Raw genomic sequence first — 24,702 nt, 5'->3', positions numbered from 1 at the left:
CTTAGCAACTAAACAACAAATATTCAACTTGCTGGTGGTTGAATCTGAGGATGCTGAATCATGGATACAGAGGAACTGCTGATAAGGAGGCAGATTTTCAACTGTGCAGAGGATTGGCTCCCCTAGATTTAAGGGCCTAGATCTGATAGATGAGTGCCTGATGAACTATGGAATGAGGTTCATGACATTGTACAGGAGACAGGGATCAAGATTATTCCCATAGAAAAGATGAGCAAAAAAGCAAAATGGCTGTCTGGGGAGGCCTTACAAATAGCTGTGAAAAGAAGAGAAGTGAAAAGCAAAGGAGAAAAGGAAAGATATAAGCATCTGAATGCAGAGTTCCAAAGAATAGCAAGGAGAGATAAGAAAGCCTTCTTCAGCAATCAATGCAAAGAAATAGAGGAAAACAACAGAATGGGAAAGACTAGGGATCTCTTCAAGAAAATCAGAGATACCAAAGGAACATTTCATGCAAAGATGAGCTCGATAAAGGACAGAAATGGTATGGACCTAACAGAAGCAGAAGATATTAAGAAGAGATGGCAAGAATACACAGAAGAACTGTACAAAAAAGATCTTCACGACCCAGATAATCACGATGGTGTGATCACTGACCTAGAGCCAGACATCCTGGAATGTGAAGTCAAGTGGGCCTTAGAAAGCATCACTATGAACAAAGCTAGTGGAGGTGATGGAATTCCAGTTGAGCTATTCCAAATCCTGAACGATGATGCTGCAAAAGTGCTGCACTCAATATGCCAGCAAATTTGGAAAACTCAGCAGTGGCCACAGGACTGGAAAAGGTCAGTTTTCATTCCAATCCCAAAGAAAGGCAATGCCAAAGAATGCTCAAACTACCACACAATTGCACTCATCTCACACGCTAGTAAAGTAATGCTCAAAATTCTCCAAGCCAGGCTTCAGCAATATGTGAACCGTGAACTTCCTGATGTTCAAGCTGGTTTTAGAAAAGGCAGAGGAACCAGAAATCAAATTGCCAACATCCACTGGATCATAGAAAAAGCAAGAGAGTTCCAGAAAAACATCTATTTCTGCTTTATTGACTATGCCAAAGCCTTTGACTGTGTGGATCACAATAAACTGTGGAAAATTCTGAAAGAGATGGGAATACCAGACCACCTGATCTGCCTCTTGAGAAATTTGTATGCAGGTCAAGAAGCAACAGTTAGAACTGGACATGGAACAACAGACTGGTTCCAAATAGGAAAAGGAGTTCGTCAAGGCTGTATATTGTCACCCTGTTTGTTTAACTTATATGCAGAGTACATCATGAGAAACACTGGACTGGAAGAAACACAAGCTGGAATCAAGATTGCCGGGAGAAATATCAATAACCTCAGATATGCAGGTGACACCACCCTTATGGCAGAAAGTGAAGAGGAACTCAAAAGCCTCTTGATGAAAGTGAAAGAGGAGAGTGAAAAAGTTGGCTTAAAGTTCAACATTCAGAAAACGAAGATCATGGCATCCGGTCCCACCACTTCATGGGAAATAGATGGGGAAACAGTGGAAACAGTGTCAGACTTTATTTTTCTGGGCTCCAAAATCACTACAGATGGTGACTGCAGCCATGAAATTAAAAGACGCTTACTCATTAGAAGGAAAGTTATGACCAACCTAGATAGCATATTCAAAAGCACAGACATTACTTTGCCAACAAAGTTTCGTCTAGTCAAGGCTATAGTTTTTCCTGTGGTCATGTATGGGTGTGAGAGTTGGACTGTGAAGAAGGCTGAGCACCGAAGAACTGATACTTTTGAACTGTGGTGTTGAAGAAGACTCTTGAGAGTCCCTTGGACTGCAAGGAGACCCAACCAGTCCATTCTGAAGGAGATCAGCCCTTGGATTTCTTTGGAAGGAATGATGCTAGAGCTGAAACTCCAGTACTTTGGCCACCTCATGTGAAGAGTTGACTCATTGGAAAAGACTCTGATGCTGGGAGGGATTGGGGGCAGGAGGAGAAGGGGACGACAGAGGATGAGATGGCTGGATGGCATCACTGACTTGATGGATGTGAGTCTGAGTGAACTCCGGGAGTTGGTGAGGGACAGAGAGGCCTGGCGTGCTGTGATTCATGGGGTCGCAAAGAGTCGGACATGACTGAGTGACTGATCTGATCTGATCTGAATTCCTGAGTTATCCTGGCACCAGCTGGACTACCAGAAAAGATAAAATGAGGAATGGCTGTGTACCCAGGGAAGAGAGTTTTAGGTAAAAAGCCCACTCTCATCAACCCTTTATGATGATCCCCAGCAGTGGCAACAAAAAGTAACTGAGATTAGTGGCAATGAACAAATGTAAGGAAAGTGAAACTTTCGGTTTGGGGGCTATTTGGGAGAACTTGGACCAAAGGACATCTCACATGTATTTGATAATCCCTAATATTCCTTCTGTTTATAGCAGAGGTCAAAACCTCATATGCCTTCCAGGTAAGGTGAGTACATGAACCAATCTTTCAAAGTAGAACAACTAACCGGGTGTGGATCAGACTGGCAAACGGGAAGGCGCCACATAAAGGAACCCACATTCTATTAAAAAACAAACAACACTGACCTTGCCAATGGAAACATAGAAGCTGGTCCCATTTCTATGTCACCAGTTTGCAAACACTGTTCTACATGAAGTTAAAACATAAAACATGTTCAATGGTTTAAAGGCTAAAACATTTTTAGTCTAAAAAGCTCTATGAAAAGCCACTTTCATTTTAAAGATGATCCAAATTGAATGGAATGAAAAGTTCTGACATTTTTTTTCATCTGCATATTGATAAAGGGGACATTTTAACTCTTACACAAGATGAAATCTATTTCCCCCTTGGGGAAAAGGAGGAAATGTCCTTTACCCACAACCTTGGTCTTTGAAACATTGTATAAATTGAGCTTCCCAGTGGTAAAGTATCTGACTGCCAATGCAGGAGATGCAAGAGACACAAGTTCTATCCCTGGATCAGGAAGATCCCCTGAAGTAGGAAATGGCAACCTGCTCCAGTATTCTTGCCTGGAAAATTCCATGGACAGAGGAGCCTGGTGGGCTACAGTCCATGGGGTCCCAAAGAGTCAGACTTGACTGAGCACACATGAACATGAATGGGCCTTAAGTGTCTGTTAAATGAATGCATGGCGTCATAAGCAGAGCAAAGCGCTAGCTGGAGACAGAACCATGACCTCTGTTTTTGCGGTTATAAAAGTAGGAGACTGGAGCTTCAACTCTAACCCTCCTCTTTCTCTTCAGGATTTTTTTTTTTTTGTAAGTTTTTAAAACAACATTTATTTCTTAAAAGTTAACATGTGCATAATAGGAAACCAAAAAACACAAGAAGCAAAAAATGAAGTCATTCATAATCACAAGCAGATTACCATCTGATGTGTCCTCTCTCGGTCTCATTTGTGCCTTTTCACAACTAAGCATCCATTTTTATGTAAGATCATACAGCTACATATCATGCTGTTTCAAACATCATGAATATTTACCATTTCGACTGAACCCACATGTCTTCATAGGAGGCCAAAGACTTCAACGCTATATGATTTTCTTCATCTCATCGCTCCAGCAGAGAACAGAGAACATGGGCAGCTTCCCAAGAACAGCTACCACAGAACTCACTCTCCAGGTGGCCTCCAGCCACCTCAGTGCTTGGTACTCTGGAAATGGGGCACAAGGCCTTCAGTGATCACACCGATAACCTTTCTATATCTCCCCAACTTCATGCTTCTTGAGGACAAAGAAGGGGTGTCTACCTCACAGAATTGTGAGGAGTAAATAACATTATATGCATAAAAGGCTTAATGTAGTGCCTGGCCCATTGTAAGCACCAAGTGCCTTGTGGATACTATTAGCTGTTACAGGAATTCGTAGGCGCATGAATTTTTTTTAATTGACCTAATTGGAGTGGTGGCGGGGCGGGGGCGGGGGTGGGGATGGGGTGGGGGTGAGGTAGAACAAACTGAGAAGCTGAAGAAAAACAGAAGTATTTCAACAGCTGTTTATTAGTCATTTTAGAAAAGGTGAAAGTGGACAGTTGTCTAAATAAACTAAATTCCCCTCATTTAAATACAAATATTTGTGGATACATGTGTACACTTAGATACACATAGGATTCTGGAAGAATAGTTAACAGATAACAGTAGTTATCTCCAGGGACACCTTGACCTGGGAACAGCAACTGGGGAAAGACTTTAAAATTTTTGCCAGGTATCTATATTATCTACTGAAAATTTGCAATTCATTTTAAAATTAATCGCTGCTAGTTTAAAATCTCTCCTAAATTTTGTTGAAGGTGGACAAACTGAAATTGAGAATGGCTGTTTTCAGTTTTTAATTGTCGAGCACTGATACCGCCCCCTAGCGCCTGGTACCCGCCACCACAACTTCTTTGTTAAGCCCTGTGCCAAGGTGCTTCGGTCCTGAATCTTTGTGACCCCATGGACTATAGACTACCAGGCTCCTCTGTCCATGGGATTTCCCAGGCAAGAATACTGCAGTGGGTTGTCATTTCCTTCTCCAGGGGATCTTTCCGACCTAGGGATGGAACTTGCATTTCTTAGGTCTCCTGCATTGGCAGGTGGATTCTTTACCACTAGGGCCTCCTCTGAAGTCCTGTGTGAAAGTGTTAGTTGCTGAGTCATGTCTGACTCTTTGTGACCCCACGGACCATGTTCCGCCAGACTCCTCTGTCCATGGCATTCTCCAGGAAGAGTACTGGAGTGGACAGTCATTCTCTTCTCCAGGGGAATCTTCCCAACCCAGGGATTGAAACCAGGTCTCCTGCATTGCAGGCAGATTCTTTACTGTCTGAGCCACCCTAGCGAGGCTCAATCTAAAATCCCCTGGTTAAGACTATGAGCAGTTAATGCATTAAAATACTGAACTATTACCTACTCATATAGTCCAACCCTGTCATGATAAAAAATCTAGGTACTGTGAAGAATGCCTACAATAACTCATGCCTCATTCTTGGTGGACAAATGAAATAATAGATCATTTGCATTACAATATAGGCATTCATTTTTTTTCCATTCTAAACTTGACAATTACCTGAAGCAAAAGGACTTCTCTGCTTTTTCAGTTTTATCTTGTGTACATCATTTTATTTGTATTAAATCATCATTTACTGCAGTAATTTCCCTCTTTCCATTTGTTCAAATAGAGGTGTTGTTCCACATACCAAACCTTTTATGTATTTAGGTAAAAGTTTCTGAACTCTATTTCATACTTTTATGTTGTTCTTTATGTTATTTATTGTCATGTTATACACTTTTAAAAGTAATGTTTCCATTATTTTAAAGTATGTTCCCACTGTAAAGAAATTTTGGCAAATACAGAAAAGCATAATGAATAAAATAAAAACAAGACCTAACTCTAACATCAACAGATGACTACTGTTAAACATTTCTGTTTTCCTTCGGTTTCTCTAATGCTTTTCATTTTTAAACACAGTTTTCACACTGAATTTTTAAGTCTACAAAGTACATTTCCACTATCATATATAAATATCAAGTGTTTGTCCTTGTCAAATACTGCAAAGATATCATTAGAAACTGTAAGGCATGTTTGGATATAAGGGCAAAGTTCATTCTGAACACACACACACACATGCAGAGTTAGTATCGGAAAATGTCATATTTTGTTCAGATATATAACCACTGGGTGTGTATCACACTGGAGGTCACATTTTATAGTCATTCAATAATCCTCATTCAATAATCTTGTATCCTTGGCCTTTGACAAATATTTGGGCATTGGATGGAACTCTTGGGGGTCTGGCCTAGCGACTGAAGGTGAATGACTAATGGGGCATGATCCTAGGTAATGGAGAAATCAATTGAGTTCGAGGACCTGTGAGGGGAAAAGAAGGGCCGAGCTCAGATAGGTCTGAAACCTGAGCGAGTGGCAACCTCATTGTTTAGTTATATTTTTCTTATTTTACTTCTGGATAATTTCCCCCATTTGGGAGAACAATTTCGATCACCAACTCCTAATACAAGTTCCCAAGCAGCAACGGGCAAGGATAAAGGGCTGGTGGGCGTGTTCCCCGCCCAAGGCCCCTGTTGGACCGCGCAGAGGCTGGGGAAACCCACACCCGGAGCAACGGGTATAAAGAACCCGGCTCCAGGCTTCGCAGGGGGAAGCGCTCTCCTCGTCCATCCTCATCCGTGTTAGGTGCAGTTCGGGACACCAGGAAGATGGCACCGGCTGGGGGCAAAAATGCCAAGAAGGTGAGTGTGCAGGGGACCCAAGGGTGCTCTGGGTTTAGATCGGCCAGCCCCGCACCCCAGCCCGGACAGATCAGAGGCCCCCAGCCCCACCCCCACCCCCAACCTGGGGAGAGCAGAGGGCCCCCCGGAACTGCTGCTTCTGAACACCAAGGCACCTCTGAGCCCCGACCCCTGTCCTCTGACCACAGCGCCCTCTAGAGCTATGTGACCCCCCAACTCCAGGGCACCCCTAAAACTCTGAGTCCCGCACCCCAAGACCAGAGCACTCCCCCAAGATGCGGCTCCTAGACCCACAGGTGCGACTTCTCTCCCCTCCTGCGGTGGGACTTGGGGTCGCCTGCTGGGCGCCCTGGGTTCCTCTGGGTCTGCGCGCACCCCTCGGCGCCCCTAGCAAGAGAAGGCGCGAGCCTAGGCTGCGACCGTTTTGTCTTGGGGACCCCACCCCACAAGGTTCTCGCCAGTCCTAAGGCTCTGCCATTGGTTGGATGATGGTAAGTTTTCACAGGCAGTCTGGATTTAGGAATCACAGAACAGTGTACCGTGCAGGCCTCGAAAAGACTGTTTACGGAAACTTAAGCACAATGGCCCTAAGATATTGAGAAAGGACTGCTGAGTTTCTAAAATAAAAACGCAGTAAGATGCCCACCTTTCCCTTGGGACTAGTGTTGCCGTCCAGACTGTGGGCCTTCGGGGAGTGGGGGAGGGAAGGGGTGAATGGATGGGTGGATGGACTGATAATAAGGTTACAGTTGGAAGTGGGATGAGAAGGACGGAGGGAGGAGGTAGTATCCTTGCCCCTTGGGTGTCAGATCGCCGGGCCCCATGTCTGGCAGAGGCCGGGGAATGGCAGGGAAGGAGACAGGGCTGGCCAACTATACCCGTGAGGACAAATTCATTGCCAGCCATGCCTCTAGAAATGGGTTGTACCTAGTTTCTAAGGGGATGACCCAGCCTCAAGAACACCTCCACATAAGGAAAAACAAAAATTAATTCAATTAAAAATTTTAAATGCCATGAAGTCCAAGGATTTAAGATGTTGAGATGGCAATTGCTTATAGACTGTTACCTGTTCAATTAGGGGGAGAATTTTTGCCAATCCCTACATCTACTAAAATAATGAATGGCTGGAAAGGATGATTCCCATAGAGATTTTTAAAATATTTTTGCTTTGGCCCCATTTGCATTGCCATAAATTCTAATCCACTCCCCAAACTCACAAAATGAAACATTTTAAAGGATTACCTTAGCAAGATGGACATAAAATGAGGAGAAAAAAGTTTCTTTGGTAACCTGGTTTCCATGCCTATGTCACTGTTAAAATATGGATAATACTATGTCTACACTTCTGATTAAAATTAAAATGTTACAGAGCTAACACTTGTTCATTATAAACAACTATGAACAACACTAACAGCAGTGTCTGCTACATTTTGATGTATATTCTGCTAGTTTATTGTCTAAGCAAATATGTACTTTTTAAACAAAAACATCTGATATTAAACACATTGCTTTGCAATACCTTTTCACAAAAAATGTCTTGAGCACTTTCTCATAGCACATTCCATTTTAAAACAAAAAAAGGAACAGAAAAGTCTGAAGTTCAAGTTATTTAAAAACGCAGTAGACAAGTCCATTCTATACATGTGCATCTCCATTTCTGCCCTGCAGATAGGCTCATCAGTACCATTTTTCTAGATTCCATATATATGCATTAATAAACAATGCTTGTTTTTTCTTTCCAACTTACTTCACTCTGTATAACAGGCTCTGGGCTTCACATGTGCTTAGTCAATCAGTCGACTCTGACCCTTTGTGAACCCCATGGATGTAGCCCTCCAGGCTGCTCTGTCCGTGGGATTCTCCCGGCAAGAATACTGGAGTGGGTAGCCATTCCCTTCTCCATGGGATCTTCCCAACCCAGGGATGGAACATGGGTCTCCTGCATTTGCAGGGAGATTCTTTACCATCTGAGCCACCAGGAAAGCCTAACAGGCTCTGGGTTCATCCAAACCCACACAACACAGTAAATTATCCTCCAATTAAAAATAAATAAAATTTTATAATTAAAATGCAGTAGAATCCAAGTGTTTTTCCTGATGAAATTGTTCAATAAGTTAATGGACAGCAATGGTAACTGAATCACCACTAGCCACTTTGCCACCAAATATCATATTGTTAGTTATGCTGTACATCAAGATGTTGTGGCATGAAGTCTGAACACACACACAAGAGTTCAATGAGAGTTTCTAGGTGACTGAAAAAAATATGAATTATTTCACGCAAATTAAAATTAGTAGCCGGTCATATTTCATGTATTTGATTGTTGTTCATATTTTTATACAACTGTACTGATTAGCAATATATCCATTTTTCTTATTAATTGGGTCATAATGATCCAAGTTGTAGTTCTAAGATGTGACATTTAGACACATTGTAATCATGACAGGTATTTGGATTTCAAAATTGCATGTGGTGAATTCTATACTTTGTAGTTGTTATCTCACAGACTTCAACACTTGAATTTTTTCTATCTGGAAAAGCTATTCAAGAATAGAAAACACATATATGTGGAATCCAGGAAAATGGTACAGATAAACATATTGGCAAAGCAGAAATAGAGTCACAGATGTAGAGAACAAACTTATGGTTACCAAGGAGAGAAATGTGGGGTGGGATGAACTGGGAGATTGGGGCTGACATACGTACACTACTGTGTATAAAATAGATAATTAATGAGGACCTCTTGTTTAGCACAGGACACTCTACTCAACGATCTGTGGTGACCTAAATGGGAAAGAAATCTAAAAGAGCAGATATATGTATACATATAGCTGATTCACTTTGCTGTGGTGACCTAAATGGGAAAGAAATTTAGAAGAGCAGATATATGTATACACATAACTGATTCACTTTCTGTGCAGCAGAAACTAACAGAACATTGTGAAGCAATTGTAAAATTACTTCACAATTTAAAAAAAAGCAGAAGAATAGATAGCACAATCCTCCTGTTTTACTGCTTTAAAGTAAAAATGTTTCTTTTCAGATGTTTCTTTTCTCTGAGCACCAGCTGTTGAGTTCACATGGGGAGGGGCAGAAGGCGATAAGGACTCAAGATGCCATTCAAATTCTTATGAATGCCTCTCACAGATTTTGTAACCCTTGTTATATCAGCATTTATTAACCATTAATGGCAATAAATGGAACACAGTAGATATGTACATTCCAGGTTATTGCTTTACATGATTTTTTCAGGGCTGTCCCACTCTCATCTCTCCCATTTAAAATCAAATCTAGATACTATTTGAGGATAAAAGAATCAGTGAGCCCTCTAGGGGCTGACCTGGGAGACTGTGTAAATTACTCAGAGACTCTGGACTTTGTAAAATCAGAGAGAGGTTTCCCTGGTGGCTCAGTGGTAAAGAATCTGCCTGCAATGCAGGAGTTTCAGAAGACAGGGGTCAGGAAGATGCCCTGGAGGGGGGCATGGCAACCCACTCCAGTATTCTTGCCTGGAGAATCCCATGGGCAGAAAGGCCCAGCAGGCTACAGTCCACAGGGTCACAAAGAGTCAGACACGACTGAAGCGACTTAGCATACACACGCACACAAAATCAGAGTAACCTTTTATTTTATAATGTATGATATTTTGAAATAAATAAATGATTCTACAAGAATATTACTAATTCACAAATCGCTTTAAAAATATTAAGTTTAAAGTTGCTGTTCTAACACTAGGGTAATGATTGCATGTACAGTAAATGGAATAGGTATGCAAGTTGGACTGGAAATCAGTTTACAAATATTTTATTTACTGGTCTCTTCCCAGTTCTCTCACTTGCAGAGAGCAGGCCGTGCATACTTACAACTTTCCAGACAGCATAATGCAGCTGCTGTTATGGAAACTGAATTTTAGCACCAAAGACATGGCCAATTGATTTGGCCATCCTTGTGGTGGTATATTCTGCCTTCTGCTCTCACCAAATATATTTTGACTTTTCAGTCTCAAAACGCCTTCGTAGCGTCATATGCCACTTCAACTTCTTTATAAAATATAATCCTCTCTTTTGTTTATTGATAGAAAAAGGAGAAAGACTTTAACAGTCACCATTTGAAGAATGTGTGCTTAAGTATTCATTTGAGGCTTTACAACAAAACCTTTTCATTTAATCTTTCTGAAGATATTTATTCAAACATAACATCTCCCACAATATCCTTCAAATTCTATTTAGTGTGTTCTGAAAAGCCCCCATCCCTGGCACATACACATGGAAACACAAGCTTTCATTATATGAGCATTCTGATGGTTTGCCTTATAGTCACAAATTTCTGAATAAAATATATATGTATTTTCTGAGAATTTTAAAGAAATCATACTTCTCAATAATATTTTCTGAGAATTTTAAAGAAATCATACTTTTAAACAATATGGGAGCAAAAGTTCTATTGTAGAAATGAGTAGAAAATTGTATTTAACATTCAAATAATTCATTTATCCATCTTCTCGCTCCCCCGCCCCATAACTTTAGGGCATCCTAGAACGGCTAAACTCTGGAGAGGTCATCATCGGAGATGGAGGGTTTGTCTTTGCGCTGGAGAAGAGGGGCTACGTGAAGGCAGGGCCCTGGACTCCAGAAGCTGCTGTGGAACACCCAGAAGCAGGTTGGTGCACAGCTCTATTTTAAGCTCTCGTAAAAGACCACTGTGTTGACCCATGCCTAGGAGCATGCCATCAAGCAGATGCCTCCATGCTATGGTTTCCAAGTATTTACTATTGCCTGCCGGGCACTGTGCCGGTGTATAAATATAGATCCACCTGCTGGGTAAATACCAATGGCCCCTCCTTATTTCTGTCACCTGTGTCTACCTCTTGCTTCCTGCTCCCTGCTCTAGATGAGTCTAGCACCTGGCTCTCTTCCTTCTCCTCTGCCCCTACCTACCTCCTCCAACACTCTAGATGACTCCAACATCCATACATGTGATTCATCCAGCACTCTTCCTATTAGTACCCTGACTTCCTCTCCAACAAACGTTCTTCCTTCCCCACCTCAGCAACCCACTCCTAGGCCTTGCCATCAATAGCTGTCCACCTCTGAAATCTCAAGGACAAGTACTACATTCTCTGACCATGCCCCCTCCTATCTTTTCTGCTCATTCTTTCTAGTACTCCTGTTCTTTAGTCTCATCACAACTCTGTCCTTCAGTGAGTTTTAACCATTCTTCCCCATAAGTCCACCTTCCTTCCTTAACCCACTTTAAGTTCCATGATACAGCATCAGTCACCGTCTTGCAGATAAGCCCTCTTCCATTATATATTTGCCAACTAGTTAAATTCATTGTATACTAGCTCCAGCCTATTTAAATTCAACCATCTACCTGTGCTGCATCTGTATCCACAAACCTTATTCTCACTTTATCTTCTTGATTACAAATCTTTTTGGCTAGGAAGGGAGGTTGGATGCAGCCTGAAAGGAATAAATGTTGTCTTCAGGGCCTCTGTATCATCCTTAAGCAATAGAGAAGGATTAATCTTTAAAAGGGGAGGAAATGGGCCACTTCTACAGGCCCAGAGAGTTCAAGGGGATGTGGGGCTCTCAAGGTTGATGGGTTAATCCAATTATGTCTTTATTCCAGGTCTCAAGTCCCATTTCTTCCTAATCAGATCTTAACTTTTGGCAATAGAATACTTTTCTGGTTGAGAACTCTCAATGGGTGGGTGTTCTAGCTGGCCAGAAAGAGATCTGACTCCAGAACAATGTTTGAAGAGTAATTTCCTGTGGCTGGTTGTGGCTTCAGCTCTTGCGGGTCAGACCAGTCAGGAAACACATTATGAAGCAGAGATTTGTGCTCAAGAGTTCTACTAGGAAGTATTTTCAAGAAACAGTACCTCTAAGGGAGCAAGGGAAGCAGGATTGAGCAGCAGAAAGAGCTCAACTGTGATGAGTTGCAACAGAGGTCCCAGCCAACCCCTCAGGGGGCTTCAGAGTTGGACAGGCCCCTCAGAGTTGCCCCAGATGGAGGCAAGGGGGCTAGTTTGTGCTCTTCCCCTGTGAATAGACCAAGCCCTACATACAACCTTGATCTCCCCTCCCGCTTTTGGCTAAGGCACTTCCTAAGGAGGGTCAGTTGTAAGTCAACAGCAATCAACACTTGGAAAGAATCTGAATCTTTCAGAGGAAGCCAGAGTTCTTGTGAATATTATATAAGATAATAAACAGTTGTTTTTTTATGGTAAAGGAGAGCATGTTTCCGTGAATTCAGAAATGAAGGATGGAAACTAATGAAGAATATAATGGGAGACAGTACAGCTTTCAGATCCAGTACAGACTCTGCTGCTACTGCTACTGCTAAGTCACTTCAGTCGTGTCCAACTCTGTGTGACCCCATAGACGGGAGCCCACCAGGCTCCCCTGTCCCTGGGATTCTCCAGGCAAGAACACTGGAGTGGGTTGCCATTTCCTTCTCCAATGCATGAAAGTGAAAAGTGAAAGTGAAGTCACTCAGTCGTATCCAACTTATCGACCCCATGGACTGCAGCCTACCAGGCTCCTCCATCCATGGGATTTTCCAGGCAAGAGTACTGGAGTGGGGTGCCATTGCCTTCTCCAGTACAGACTCTAGACCCAGACTAACTGGATCAAATCCTGACACAACCACTAGGTTGTATGGCCTCGGGGAAATTACACAGCTTCCCTGTGTATAAACTGAGATAATACTGACATCTTCCTCATGAATTTGTTATGAGGATTAAATAAATTATATGTGCAGTATTTAAAATAGTGTCTTTGCATGTTAAACATGACAAGTATTAACTATTGTTATTATTCACTTGACTGAGTTGCTTCTTATCTTGTTAATATTTTTGGCTGTATTAATGTATTTCTTGGAGATGGTTGGGTGGTATCACTGACTCAATGGACATGAGTTTGAGGAAACTCTGGGAGAGTGTGAAGGACAGGCTTGCTGCAGTCTGTGGGGTTGTAAAGAGTCAGACACGACTTAGCAATTGAACAGTCTGTTTCTTGGTTGTATTCATCTATTTCTGCTAGAGAAGTACAGAAATGTGTTCCGTTCACACACTCCCTAAAAAGTATCAAAAGTAAAAGAGCTATAGTCACACTGTGAAACCTAGCAAATGTACACAACTTTTATATGTCCAAAGAAAAGTAGAAATAATACTGTGTGCTCTACTATTAAAAAAAAAAAAAGTGAAATGAGGAGGCTTGGGAAGCTAAACCAATGCTGCTGCTGCTGCTGCTGCTAAGTCACTTCAGTCGTGTCCGACTCTGTGTGACCCCATAGATGGCAGCCCACCAGGCTCCCCCGTCCCTGGGATTCTCCAGGCAAGAACACTGGAGTGGGTTGCCATTTCCTTCTCCAATGTATGAAAGAGAAAAATGAAAGTGAAGTCGCTCATTCGTGTCTGACTCTTCGAGACCCCATGGACTGCAGCCCTCCAGGCTCCTCTGTCCATGGACTTTCCAGGCAAGAGTACTGGAGTGGGGTGCCATTGCCTTCTCCGAAACCAACAGTAGATCTCAAATTTTAGATTCACCAGTGGAGTTTGTTAAAAATTATAAATTCCTAGCCCCCATTTATAGAAATTTCATCAGGTTTTGAGGGGGTCCAGGAACATGCATATTTATAATACCTGACCCCAAATAATGGCAAGGTGAACCCCACTTTCAGAAGCACTGCATTAAAGGGATGTAAGAAACACAGTGGAGTAATTAAGACCTCAGACAGAGGATTTCTAATATATCCATGTTTTGTTTCTTAAGGTTTGAGTGTTGGGGTAAACTCAGAATGAAATATTTCTTGGGCCAAACTGACATTAACAATAAACTACCTTTGCCCAAACTCTGCCTTGAAAACAAAATAAGACTCTTGTTTAAACTGCAAGTTTCAATTTTGTGAGTCACATTTTCTTTTTTAAAGTTACACATTAGAGGAGCTCAAGAGAAATTGCTCTGATTTTCTTTGATTTTATTAATGCAGAAACAGCACGTTTGATCTCTTGGCCATTTGTGTCTTGAATATTTTAAGCTTATTTAAATGTATTGAGCATTTGCTCTACTTTTTCTTCTGGGAGCTGCCTGCTTTTTCAAGAATTAATGAAAACTCCATAGTTCTGAGTTATTAGATTTAATCCTTTCTGCTACAGATTGACATCCCATATATTCAAGTCTGCCAGTGCCTAGATCAAACTCTGTCAACCCCAGTGCAACTCCAGGATGCATCAGAAAAGACAAATCTCCTGCTTGTAATGCATCCTCATAGAAACATTTCATAGGACCTCAGATGTATTTAACCTGTTCAAGGAGGGGAGGGGTGAAAGGTGTTTAAAACTAGGTGGCGCTAGTGGTAAAGAACCCACCTGCCAATGCAGAAGACATAAGAGACCTGGGTTTGATCCCTGGGTTGGGAAGATCCCCTGGAGGAGGGCATGGCAACCCACTCCAGTATTCTTGCCTGGAGAAGCCCACAGGACAGAGGTGCCTGGAAGGCTACAGTCCACGGGGTTGCAAAGAATCAGACACAACTGAGGTGACTTAGCATGCATGCACACTCATGCTCTAAATGAGAGAATGGTCTGTGTCATGCTGGTTTATGCAAATGAGTTTATTTTCTGCAGTTGCTTTTCTCATTTTGACTGGGTGATAGCTGGATTTCGTATAGGTTCTGATAAGATTCCCTGCAAACTGAATGACACCCAAAACATTTTTGTAGGATTGGTGCCTGGGCTTGACTTTTGGTGGCTGTAAGCAGTGAGGAAAGGAAAGTTATGCCTCAGATCTACCATCTCTTATCCAAGCCCTTGTGGGGCCAAATGCCAGAATTTGAGGGAATTTTAGATAGTTAATACATTACATATGCTATATATTGTTTAACACTCTCTTTAGGGTCTAAAGTGCTCCCTCAACCTGCATCAAACACATTAATACTCCTTTTGCATCAATATATATGACTGCTGCTGCTGCTGCTGCTGCTAAGTCGCTTCAGTCGTGTCCGACTCTGTGCAACCCCATAGACGGCAGCCCATCAGGCTCCGCCGTCCCTGGGATTCTCCAGGCAAGAACACTGGAGTGGGTTGCCATTTCCTCCTCCAATGCAGGAAAGTGAAAAGTGAAAGTGAAGTCGCTCAGTCGTGTCTGACTCTTAGCGACCCCATGGACTGCAGCCTACCAGGCTCCTCCATCCATGGGATTTTCCAGGCAAGAGTACTGGAGTGGGGTGCCGTTGCCTTCTCCATATATATGACTACTCACTCTAAATGGGATACAATTATAAATATCCTCACATTAGTTCAAGTCACTTTGCTCCCAAGTGATTTTGCTACAAATTTATTATCCCAGTGAAGAAATATTGCAAAATTTTTTTGACTTTTTAGAGTTAGCTGTGGAATTCCAAGGAATCACCTTTCTCAAGAAAATTTACTAGGTAAAAGCAATGTTCTATACATATATACCTGGATCATGTACATATATGATCATATATATATGCATATATATGTATGCTTCTGCTGCTAAGTCACTTCAGTCGTGTCCGACTCTGTGCGACCCCATAGATGGCAGCCCACCAGGCTCCTCCATCCATGGGATTTTCCAGGCAAGAGTGCTGGAGTGGGGTGCCATTGCCTTCTCCAATATACATGTATACACAAATATATACTTCTATAATATTGTATATTACATTGTATGTCAAGTATAATACATACTTTGTAATATTTAGCTTCTATGATGCTAAAATGAGACTAGTATAATGGAGCGTTTAAAGCTATAAAATGAATATAATTAGTATAGGTTGTATCATTGTTGTAGGAACCAGTCACATCCTATATTACTGGTTACAGGATAAAGACTCAAGAGTTTTATCGAGAGGATAAAACAGAAACAGAAATAGAGGAAACAGAAAATAGATATTGAATGGATATCCAGAAATCACCAGAGTAATTCTCCTACTGAAGTTTATGCCAAAAGTTGTGGTTCTTGCACTCAGTGGAATTAGCATTGTATTTGGAAATGAATTTGGGTCTGGAAGGGTTTGAGGAATCTGAATATTTAATTGTTCCCAGGTGAACCTAGTAAGGTCACACTTGGAGAAGCTCTCCGTTTTTAAGAAGCATGAAGGAATAATCAAATCAATTAAAAGTGAAAGTTGTCTTCACCTTTCTTAATTACTGCCCTCTGGAAAAATCTGATAAAACTTATAGGCCCTCTGAGAACCATAAAATGTTTGTACATGCAAACAATTTGCACACTACTCCAGGGTTTTCGTTTTGTGTTGTACAGTCTCTGGAAATCCATCAAAGGACCACCTGGGTGGACTTGTTATTCATAAGGCATTCTGTCACGGAGAACAGGAACCAAGTCTGTAGTCTCTTCTCCCCTACTCCAGTCACACCACTGTGTTTTTCTGATTACTCTGTGTAAGGGTTTTCAGTTGGTTCTGTTGCAAATTAAAACAACTTTGAAACTCCCTAATTTATGAATGTTTTCAAGTTCCCACTGAGAACTAAAGTTTCCACGATTTTAAAAGCAAAGATTTGGCTTCAAACTTAGGAATCCATTTTCTGAAATACACTACAGGTCTTTTTTTTTTTTTTTTGCCTCACCTTTAAGTCCATTTATAAACAAACACAAACAGAAATGCTTCCTATGTTCTTGGCACTCTACTAGGCATCTAGGCTGCAAAGCCGCCAGACTAATCTCCAGTCTTAGCCCCTGAAGGACTAAGAACACCGGTGTCCTGGTAATTCTTTAGACGCTAATGTGGTTGCTCCCAAACCTGTGCATTTTATAGGCCTCTGAAATTTAGAAATGAATTTTAGTGTCCAAAATACAACTGCTGATTTCTTACTCTGCCCAGTCATTTCTCTTGACAAAAACAAAACACCAAGTCTCACTATTGTTTTATAAAAGGAACATTCTTCTGCTGTCTTGGAATGGTGATGCTCAACAAAACTGAAAGTAAGAATCAGTTGGGAAACCGTTCCAAAAAATTGCCTGTGCCCTACCCTGAACCAATTAAATTAGAATATACGTGGATTTGACCCTAACATTCATAATTTTTTAAAAGTTTGCAGGGCTATGTAATGGGCAACCAGAGTCTAAGACCACTATTTTAGAGCAAAGGATAATGGATAACTCTTTAAATTGCATACATTTGATTAAATGGAAAACAAAAACATCCCACTATATTTCCTGCAGCCGTGAAAGCTTTGCCATATGGTATTCATCTGTGGACCTAGCTTGGTAACCTTGCTCCAACTCTGCTATCAGAATTATTTCTCAAAAATACTGAGCTAATCATATTAATCAATTGCTTTAAAACTATTGATGTTTCCCCAGTATCTATGGTCTGGAGCCTAGAGTCCCTGGGACGATGTGCAAGGCCATTTGCACTCGGTCTGGCAGCCCACGTCTCCAAGTCTGTCTCCCATCACTTCTCCAGCATATCCTCAGCCCCGGCCATTCAGGCTGCTTGTCATTCCCTGAAAGGCCAAGACTGTTCCTGCCTTCTTGTCTTTGCTTGGGCTGTTCCCTCTCTAGGGAATGCCCTTCCCCATGTTCTTTGCCTAGCACAATTGCTGAGATGATTCCTCCTCTGTGGGACCTCCCTCTTCCCTTCACCCCACACTGCTGGCAGAGATATTCTCTTGCTCCTAGCAAGAGACTCCATATCCACCTCTTATTAGCCCCCAGGATGAGCAAATGCCAGGCAACCAGGAATTTAAGCACATATTTTCATTGTTTATCTAAGAGCCTTCTGAAAGCATCACAGGCTGATAAACTGATAGCAAAGAATGTCTTTCAATCTCCCAGTTCGCCAACTTCATCGAGAGTTCCTCAGAGCTGGCTCGAATGTCATGCAGACCTTCACCTTCTATGCCAGTGAAGACAAGCTGGAGAACAGGGGGAACTATGTTGCAGAGAAAATATCCGTGAGTATCACCACACTGTGTCTCAGGCACGTGCGTCATCAACAAAGCTCCCAGAGAAAAAAAAAAGTTAAGCCTTGTTAGAGTTTCGTTTTAAACAAAACAGAAACAATGTATGTGTGAATAATATTCTTAGGTCTTAGCTAGAGTCCTCCAGATTAACAGAAAGGCATTTAATGAAGCAGATCAAAGAACTATTTAACTATTAATGATTTTCCAAGTCTTTTGACTAAGTTTTTGAGTGAGTATCCTTACAAACTCTTAGATCTTTACAGTTTTTTAATGTGACAGTATAGGAGAAAGGTCATATGTGGCAGGAATCAGCGAATCTAGAATATTCCTAGTTGAGCTACAATTAACTGTGTGATGTTGGGCAAACCATTTACCTATCCCATCAAATCAACAACTTCATCTCTAAAATGAAAAAGGAATTCTAAAATCCATGCGTCTGTGTGATATTTTGAGGACCAGAGTCAGTTTTTAGGGTCTAAATACTTCATAAAGACCTTACTTGTGATACATTTATCTGCTAATTGAGAAAGTATATAATGACAAAAAGTCATGAATTCTGTAGTTATTTTAATTGAGTTTATTCTTATTCATCAAAAAAGCAAATCATCATCACCACCACTATTTGCTAGGTATTCTTCTAACTGCAGTTTAAGCATTGGAAGATATCAGATCCTTTTATTTATTTACTTATTTTGGTCACACGTTGTGGCATGTGGGATTTTAGTTCTTGATCAGGGATTGAACTCAGGCCTCCTGCAGTGGAAGTGCGGAGTCAACCACGAGGCCACCAGAGAAGTCCCAGAAGATACCAGATCCTTTTACGGAAAGACTTTTACCCTCTCACAGATCTTTGGTATAATGTAATATTCCCTAAATACCATCATAAGATTTATTTTTTTTATCACTGTTATTGGCAGTGTTGTTACTACAAATTGTTCAACTCCGTAAAGCATTGAACTACTCCATCACTGTCATTTTCTGAAATCAAATCACTGTTGTAACATACAACTGAGATGTAGACATTTGAATAACAATTTTGCTTCAATCTCACATGAAAATGTAACCATACTGTATATTCATCCTTTTTAGGGGCAGAAAGTCAATGAAGCCGCTTGTGACATTGCCCGGCAAGTGGCTGATGAAGGAGATGCTTTGGTAGCAGGGGGTGTGAGCCAGACACCTTCGTACCTTAGCTGCAAGAGTGAAACTGAAGTCAAAAAAGTCTTTCAGCAACAGTTAGAGGTCTTCGTAAAGAAGAACGTGGACTTCTTGATCGCAGAGGTAAATAGACACTATCAAAGATGAGACAAGTACACTTCGTACATTTTATCTGCCTTACTCTCATGAGGACCATTGGGGGTTAGGTACCAGTCATGACTAGTCCAGTAATACTTATTTTCGAAAACTTCTTCCAGTTTAGGGCTTCAACTAATGTGATTCAGTTGATGTAATATAGCATTCTTCAAACCTCTGGACTGCAATTCACAGAAATCACCATTCTATTCTGCTTTTTAAATGCTAATGAATCACAACTCAGAGTTTAAGAAACACTCATCTGGGGATAATTAGGTTAATATGCAATAGGATAAGTTTTCAAATTATTTGGGGAGAAACAAAATTAAAAGTACTTTGACTTTAACTTATTTCAGTATTTTGAACATGTTGAAGAGGCTGTATGGGCAGTTGAAGCCTTGAAAGCATCAGGGAAACCAGTGGCGGCAACTATGTGCATCGGCCCAGAGGGAGACTTGCACAGCGTGACCCCTGGCGAGTGTGCGGTGCGCCTGGTTAAAGCAGGTGATGATAGATTTTGATTGGTTTGCAACTAGTGTGTCTTTTAAACGACATACAAACACAGGTCCATCTATGAATCACTATATACTATTTTTGTTACAGGAAAATCATTCATTTACTTTCTTAAGAATGCTGATACATTATTGCATCTCAAAGAGAAAAAGTGTAAAAAAAACAAAACAAAACAAAACAAAAAGGTACACCCATCAGCCTTTTGAAAAGGGCAACTAGACCTACACTGAAGGTTTAATACCTAGAAGTGAGAAGAATTTTGGTAAATCATAGACAGTATTAGGACAAATTATGTTTTATTTAAAATTTATCTCAAGTTGAGGTCTTTAGATATTAATATCTTTCAAGACAGTTGCCCTCTTTGCCAAAGTTTTTCCATTTTCCATAAATTACTGGTATGCTTAACTTTTTGTAATTGGTATCATAAAATTTAAAATCCTTTGATATGAAATATTGAGTATTCAATTTATCTTTTTATATAATTTCCATCCCTAATATTGGGTTTCATTTCAGTTAGGGAAAATTCACAGACTGTTTTCAAAGCTGTCTCATTTTAAACCTGAGGAATAGCACAGTGTCTATGGAAGAGTCTGACTCACTCTGTGAAGTAGAGATTTTTATTGGCTAGTCTTATCTAGCCAATCAAAATTTAATTTAATTTCTTGTCTTTATCCAACTCTTGCTATGTCACGAAAGTTATTTCATATTTGTCACTAATAATTACAATTATTTAGGTTTAGGATGACATTGTAGAATCTGAATTTCTGATTATAAATACAAAAAATGAGGAGAGCGCATCCCTGGTGGTCTGGTGGTTAAGAATCCACCTCGCAATGCAAGGGGCACCAGTTTGATCCCTGTCCTGGAAAGATCCCACATGCGGCAGAGCAGGTAAGCCCATGATCCATAACTACAGAGCCTGCACTGCAGGCGGCGACGACTGAGCCCACGTGCCGCGACCACTGAAGCCTGTGCACCTGGAGCCTGTGCTTTGCAACAAGCAATGAGAAAGTCTTAGTTGCTCAGTCATGTCCAACTCGTTGAGACCCCATGGACTGCAGCCCTCCAGGCCCCTCTGTCCGTGGGATTCTCCAGGCAAGAAGACTGGAGTGGGTTGCCATTCCGTCTCCAGGGCACCTTTGCAACCCAGGGTTGGAACCTGCATTGTAGGCAGATTCTTTACTGTCTGAGCCACCCCTGAAATGAGAAGCCAGCAACAAAGAGTAGCCCCTCCTTGCCACAACTGGAGAAAGCCAGCATGCAGCAATGAAGACCCAGTACAGCCAAAACTTAAAAATTTGTTTTTAATGGGGGGAGAAGCCAAGTTAACATGTTTCAAAAAGATGAGAGGAGGCCCTCATCCTCCCAGTTGTTAGCTGGCAGGGATTCTTGGCCTGTGTCTCATCCTTTCCTCACCCGACTATTCAAAGTGGCCACAGTGCTTGCCGTCACTGTGCCCTGTTTATATCCTTTATAGAACTTACCCAGATATCTCGTTTGTTTATGTCTTAATCTGAGAGGGCAGAGACTATGTCTGCCTGACTCAGCACTGAGTACCCTGTGCCCAGCATACCACCCAGCACATACAGGCTCTGAGTATCCATCTCACAATCGAGTCCATCTTCCAGTGTTGTTAGTCCAGCCTCGATGTGTCCTTACATAGTCACTCCTACCCCAAGTGATCACTTCCTCCCAGCAGCTTTAACACTTTCTATTTATGCCACACATTTGTAGTATCCTCAGATGACATTTTTTTTTTTTAATCTCAAAAAGACATTTTCTAACCTGTGAGAGTCTTAATAGGGTTCTGGAGTTACACAGAGGTAGAAAATTCACTTTTAAACCAAGCAAAGCAGTCTCTTGACTGCAGAACTTCTCAGTCCTTTGACATGTTCATATATATTTGCAGTCTCCAAGAAGGGGCTACAGTAAAAAAAAAAAAAAAAAAAAAAGACTACTCCTAATGTAATTGTTCATAGAATCTTATTTTCATCAAGCAAACCTTTGGAAACCCTGTGCTAAATTATAAAATCTTTTGTGTCTTATATTTCTCCATAACCCTTTACAAGGACCTTTGTGCCTAAATGACATCCAACAAATAGCTGACATATGATTAATTCATTAGTGTAATGAAGTCAAGAAAAGAAAGAGAAACTCTGACTACAGAATATTCAAAAAAGAAAGTGGTCAGGATCCAAGTGACCCTGTTCAGTAAGCTGTTGAATATATCAGCCTGGAATCCAATGGAAAGGTCAGGGTTAGAGAGAAAGCAGCCTGGGAGAGTTGTGTATGTAGATGGGATTGACAGCCTAGGGTAGAAAAGGAAGTGTAGACGCAGAAGAGAAGATAGCCCAATGGAATCCTGTGACAAAGCAGGATTGAAAGGTTCAGCCTTGAGGAGGGGTTAGCACTTAGCACTCTAAAAAAAGCAGCCAGGGAGGTAGAAGCAATACTCTGAGAACAAGGGGAGTTCTCAGAAGCCAAGAGAAGGGGAGTATTGAAGGAGTTGAAGGAGAGTGCCGCTTGGATGAAAGTGGCTGAGACGTTGAATCAGATGAGGACAGAGAAGGGACTACTGGATTTGGCAAGATTGAGATCATCGGTGCCCTTAACAAAAACTGATTCAGAGGAATGATGGGTAATGAGGCCTGACTGGAACAAGAATGAAGAGCAAACTGCAGGCCCAGGCCTGTGAGGACTACTAAGATGCCTGCTACTGAACACTGGAGATCACAGTGTGTAGCATCAGCTCTGCTGCTCTGGGAATCTAGATGTTGGTGTCACTCTCATTATAGCCAGAAAGATTCTTTCCTTTCCTTATTCTTCATAACTCTATATCCAAGATGCAAAATCCTAGGCTGTGAGTTCATCAAAAAAAAAGTCCTTTTTGGAGGTGAAACAACCCAAGTGTCCAACTAATGAATGAATAAACAAAATGCAGTGTGTGTGTGTATACAGTGGAGTATTACTTAGCCATAAAAATGAATCAAATTCTGACACATGCTTCAACAAGGATGAACCTTGAAAACCTTGTCTTAAATGAAATAAGCCTATTACAAAAGGACACATACTGTATGATTTCATTTACATGAAAGTTTCAGAAAAACCTTTTCCTAAATTACATTCTGCTGTTATGCCCAAGAAACTCAATAATGCTTTAAATTGGCCTGGTGAAAGGGAACATTGATTCATTCCTCAGATGAGTGGTATGGTCACCGCAGATGCCACTGGGCAGCTGGGAGTAGTGAAAAATTATTGTGCTTAGCAATGTAATGTCAAAGATTGAAAAACATAACTATTAAAATTTGATGGTATGAGGAGGGAGGTGGGGGGGGCTTCAGGATAGGGAACACGTGTACACCCATGGCAGATTCATGTTGATGTATGGCAAAACCAATACAATATTGTAAAGTAATTAGCCTCCAATTAAAATAAATTTACATTAAAAATAAATAAATAAATAAAAATGGTTAACATAGAAAAAAAAATCTAAAAAAAAGAAAAAGGAAAAAAACCTCTAATAATGTTTGTTTCTTTTCCAAAAAAGATGGACGGCCAAGTGTTCATAAATGACACTTCAATTGTATCAGACTCTTCTGAGCACTCTTCAGAGAAAGCACTTGCTGCCTGTTAGTTATTCTTGCCCAAGGGTAAGATAAGTTTGCAGGGACCAAATGCTATCCTTCTAATTCACCATTCCAAATTAAAGCTCCCTGACTCAGAGTTGGCCTCCTGGTATCTGGTGAATCTCTGAAGCTAAACTGTTCTTCCCTTTGCAGGAGCTTCCATCGTGGGGGTGAACTGCCATTTTGACCCCACAATTAGCTTACAGACAGTGAAGCTCATGAAAGAAGGCTTGGAGGCTGCGGGACTGAAAGCCCACCTCATCAGCCAGCCCTTGGCCTACCACACTCCCGACTGCGGCAAGCAGGGGTTCATCGACCTGCCCGAATTCCCCTTTGGTAAGAAAGCCATTTTATAAATCATCTCAGGGTCTTCATGTTAGACAAATTCCAAATAAACCTCTGGCCATAGAGCGTTATCGTGGTAAATGATGGCAGCGTATCTCCTCATCTCTTGGCCCTACTTCTCTCCCTGCAGCCCCAAAACTTTTAAATTAGACATTAGGAAACACAGGACCAGCAAGCAAAAAAGACCTCTGATTTAAAGGTAAAATCAAAGGTGAGTCAACACCTAGGTAGACAACCAATTCATCACCCGTGGAGTTTGGTAAGAAGAACGCCCTCCTCAGCGGGATCAGTGAAGACTCTGCTTCCGGTTCTAGCTCTGTTGCTTAGTGGCAGAACCTTAGCAAAGGTCCTTAGTTCATCCAGATCTGGATTTTCTCATCAGATAAATAAGGTTAGGCCAAGTTATCACCAGTATGCTTTTCTCTTATTTTGAACGCTGCTTGAATACTCTAGCTATATCTGAGTTGGGGGCAAGGGCAGAGGGAAGGTGCCATCTCTGGGTTACTGTGTAACAGATTTGAATGAACAGACCAAAGCAGATGGTGTGGGGTGAACCCTTGCAGTCTGAGAAGAGGGATAAAGCTTGTGTGGGAAGTGGGCGTGAGTCTACCTGGAGAATCAAGCCAGAGGTGAGCCTGGCCTGCTCAGCCTACTATTTCATTCTAGGGTCCTTATCTCATATTCCAGAGGGACTCTGTAAAATCATCAGTCTAGAAGAACCACAGAGAAGAATGGCGAG

General features: G+C 41.4%; 1 protein-coding gene and 2 long non-coding RNA genes across 3 annotated transcripts in view; 1 reads left to right on the top strand and 2 right to left on the bottom strand.

Moving 5' to 3' along the window:
* Window positions 1-5,238: 5,238 nt before the first annotated feature.
* On the bottom strand, window positions 5,239-8,170 carry LOC112587929. The gene is made up of 2 exons (XR_003112466.2): window positions 6,487-8,170; window positions 5,239-6,213 (listed from the first exon to the last, which is right to left on the bottom strand). It is a non-coding gene; the product is annotated as an uncharacterized LOC112587929 (long non-coding RNA).
* LOC102394345 (betaine--homocysteine S-methyltransferase 1) overlaps window positions 6,104-24,702 on the top strand; it is a 22,229-nt gene continuing 3,630 nt past the window's right edge. The window contains exons 1-6 of the mRNA XM_006053966.3: window positions 6,104-6,236; window positions 10,763-10,895; window positions 18,059-18,177; window positions 19,276-19,467; window positions 19,836-19,983; window positions 23,772-23,954. Of these exons, the coding sequence (XP_006054028.1) occupies window positions 6,204-6,236; window positions 10,763-10,895; window positions 18,059-18,177; window positions 19,276-19,467; window positions 19,836-19,983; window positions 23,772-23,954 (808 nt within the window). The 5' untranslated portion in view covers window positions 6,104-6,203. The remainder of the gene's footprint in view (window positions 6,237-10,762; window positions 10,896-18,058; window positions 18,178-19,275; window positions 19,468-19,835; window positions 19,984-23,771; window positions 23,955-24,702) is intronic.
* The window catches only part of LOC123328240, a 26,172-nt gene continuing 19,588 nt past the window's right edge, over window positions 18,119-24,702 (bottom strand). Inside the window, exon 3 of the long non-coding RNA XR_006543053.2 lies at window positions 18,119-18,224. This is a non-coding gene — a long non-coding RNA (uncharacterized LOC123328240). The remainder of the gene's footprint in view (window positions 18,225-24,702) is intronic.

This window comes from Bubalus bubalis, chromosome 11 (genome assembly GCF_019923935.1).
Source record: "Bubalus bubalis isolate 160015118507 breed Murrah chromosome 11, NDDB_SH_1, whole genome shotgun sequence".
NCBI lineage: Eukaryota > Metazoa > Chordata > Mammalia > Artiodactyla > Bovidae > Bubalus > Bubalus bubalis.
This window is presented reverse-complemented; position numbering and strand designations above follow the sequence as displayed.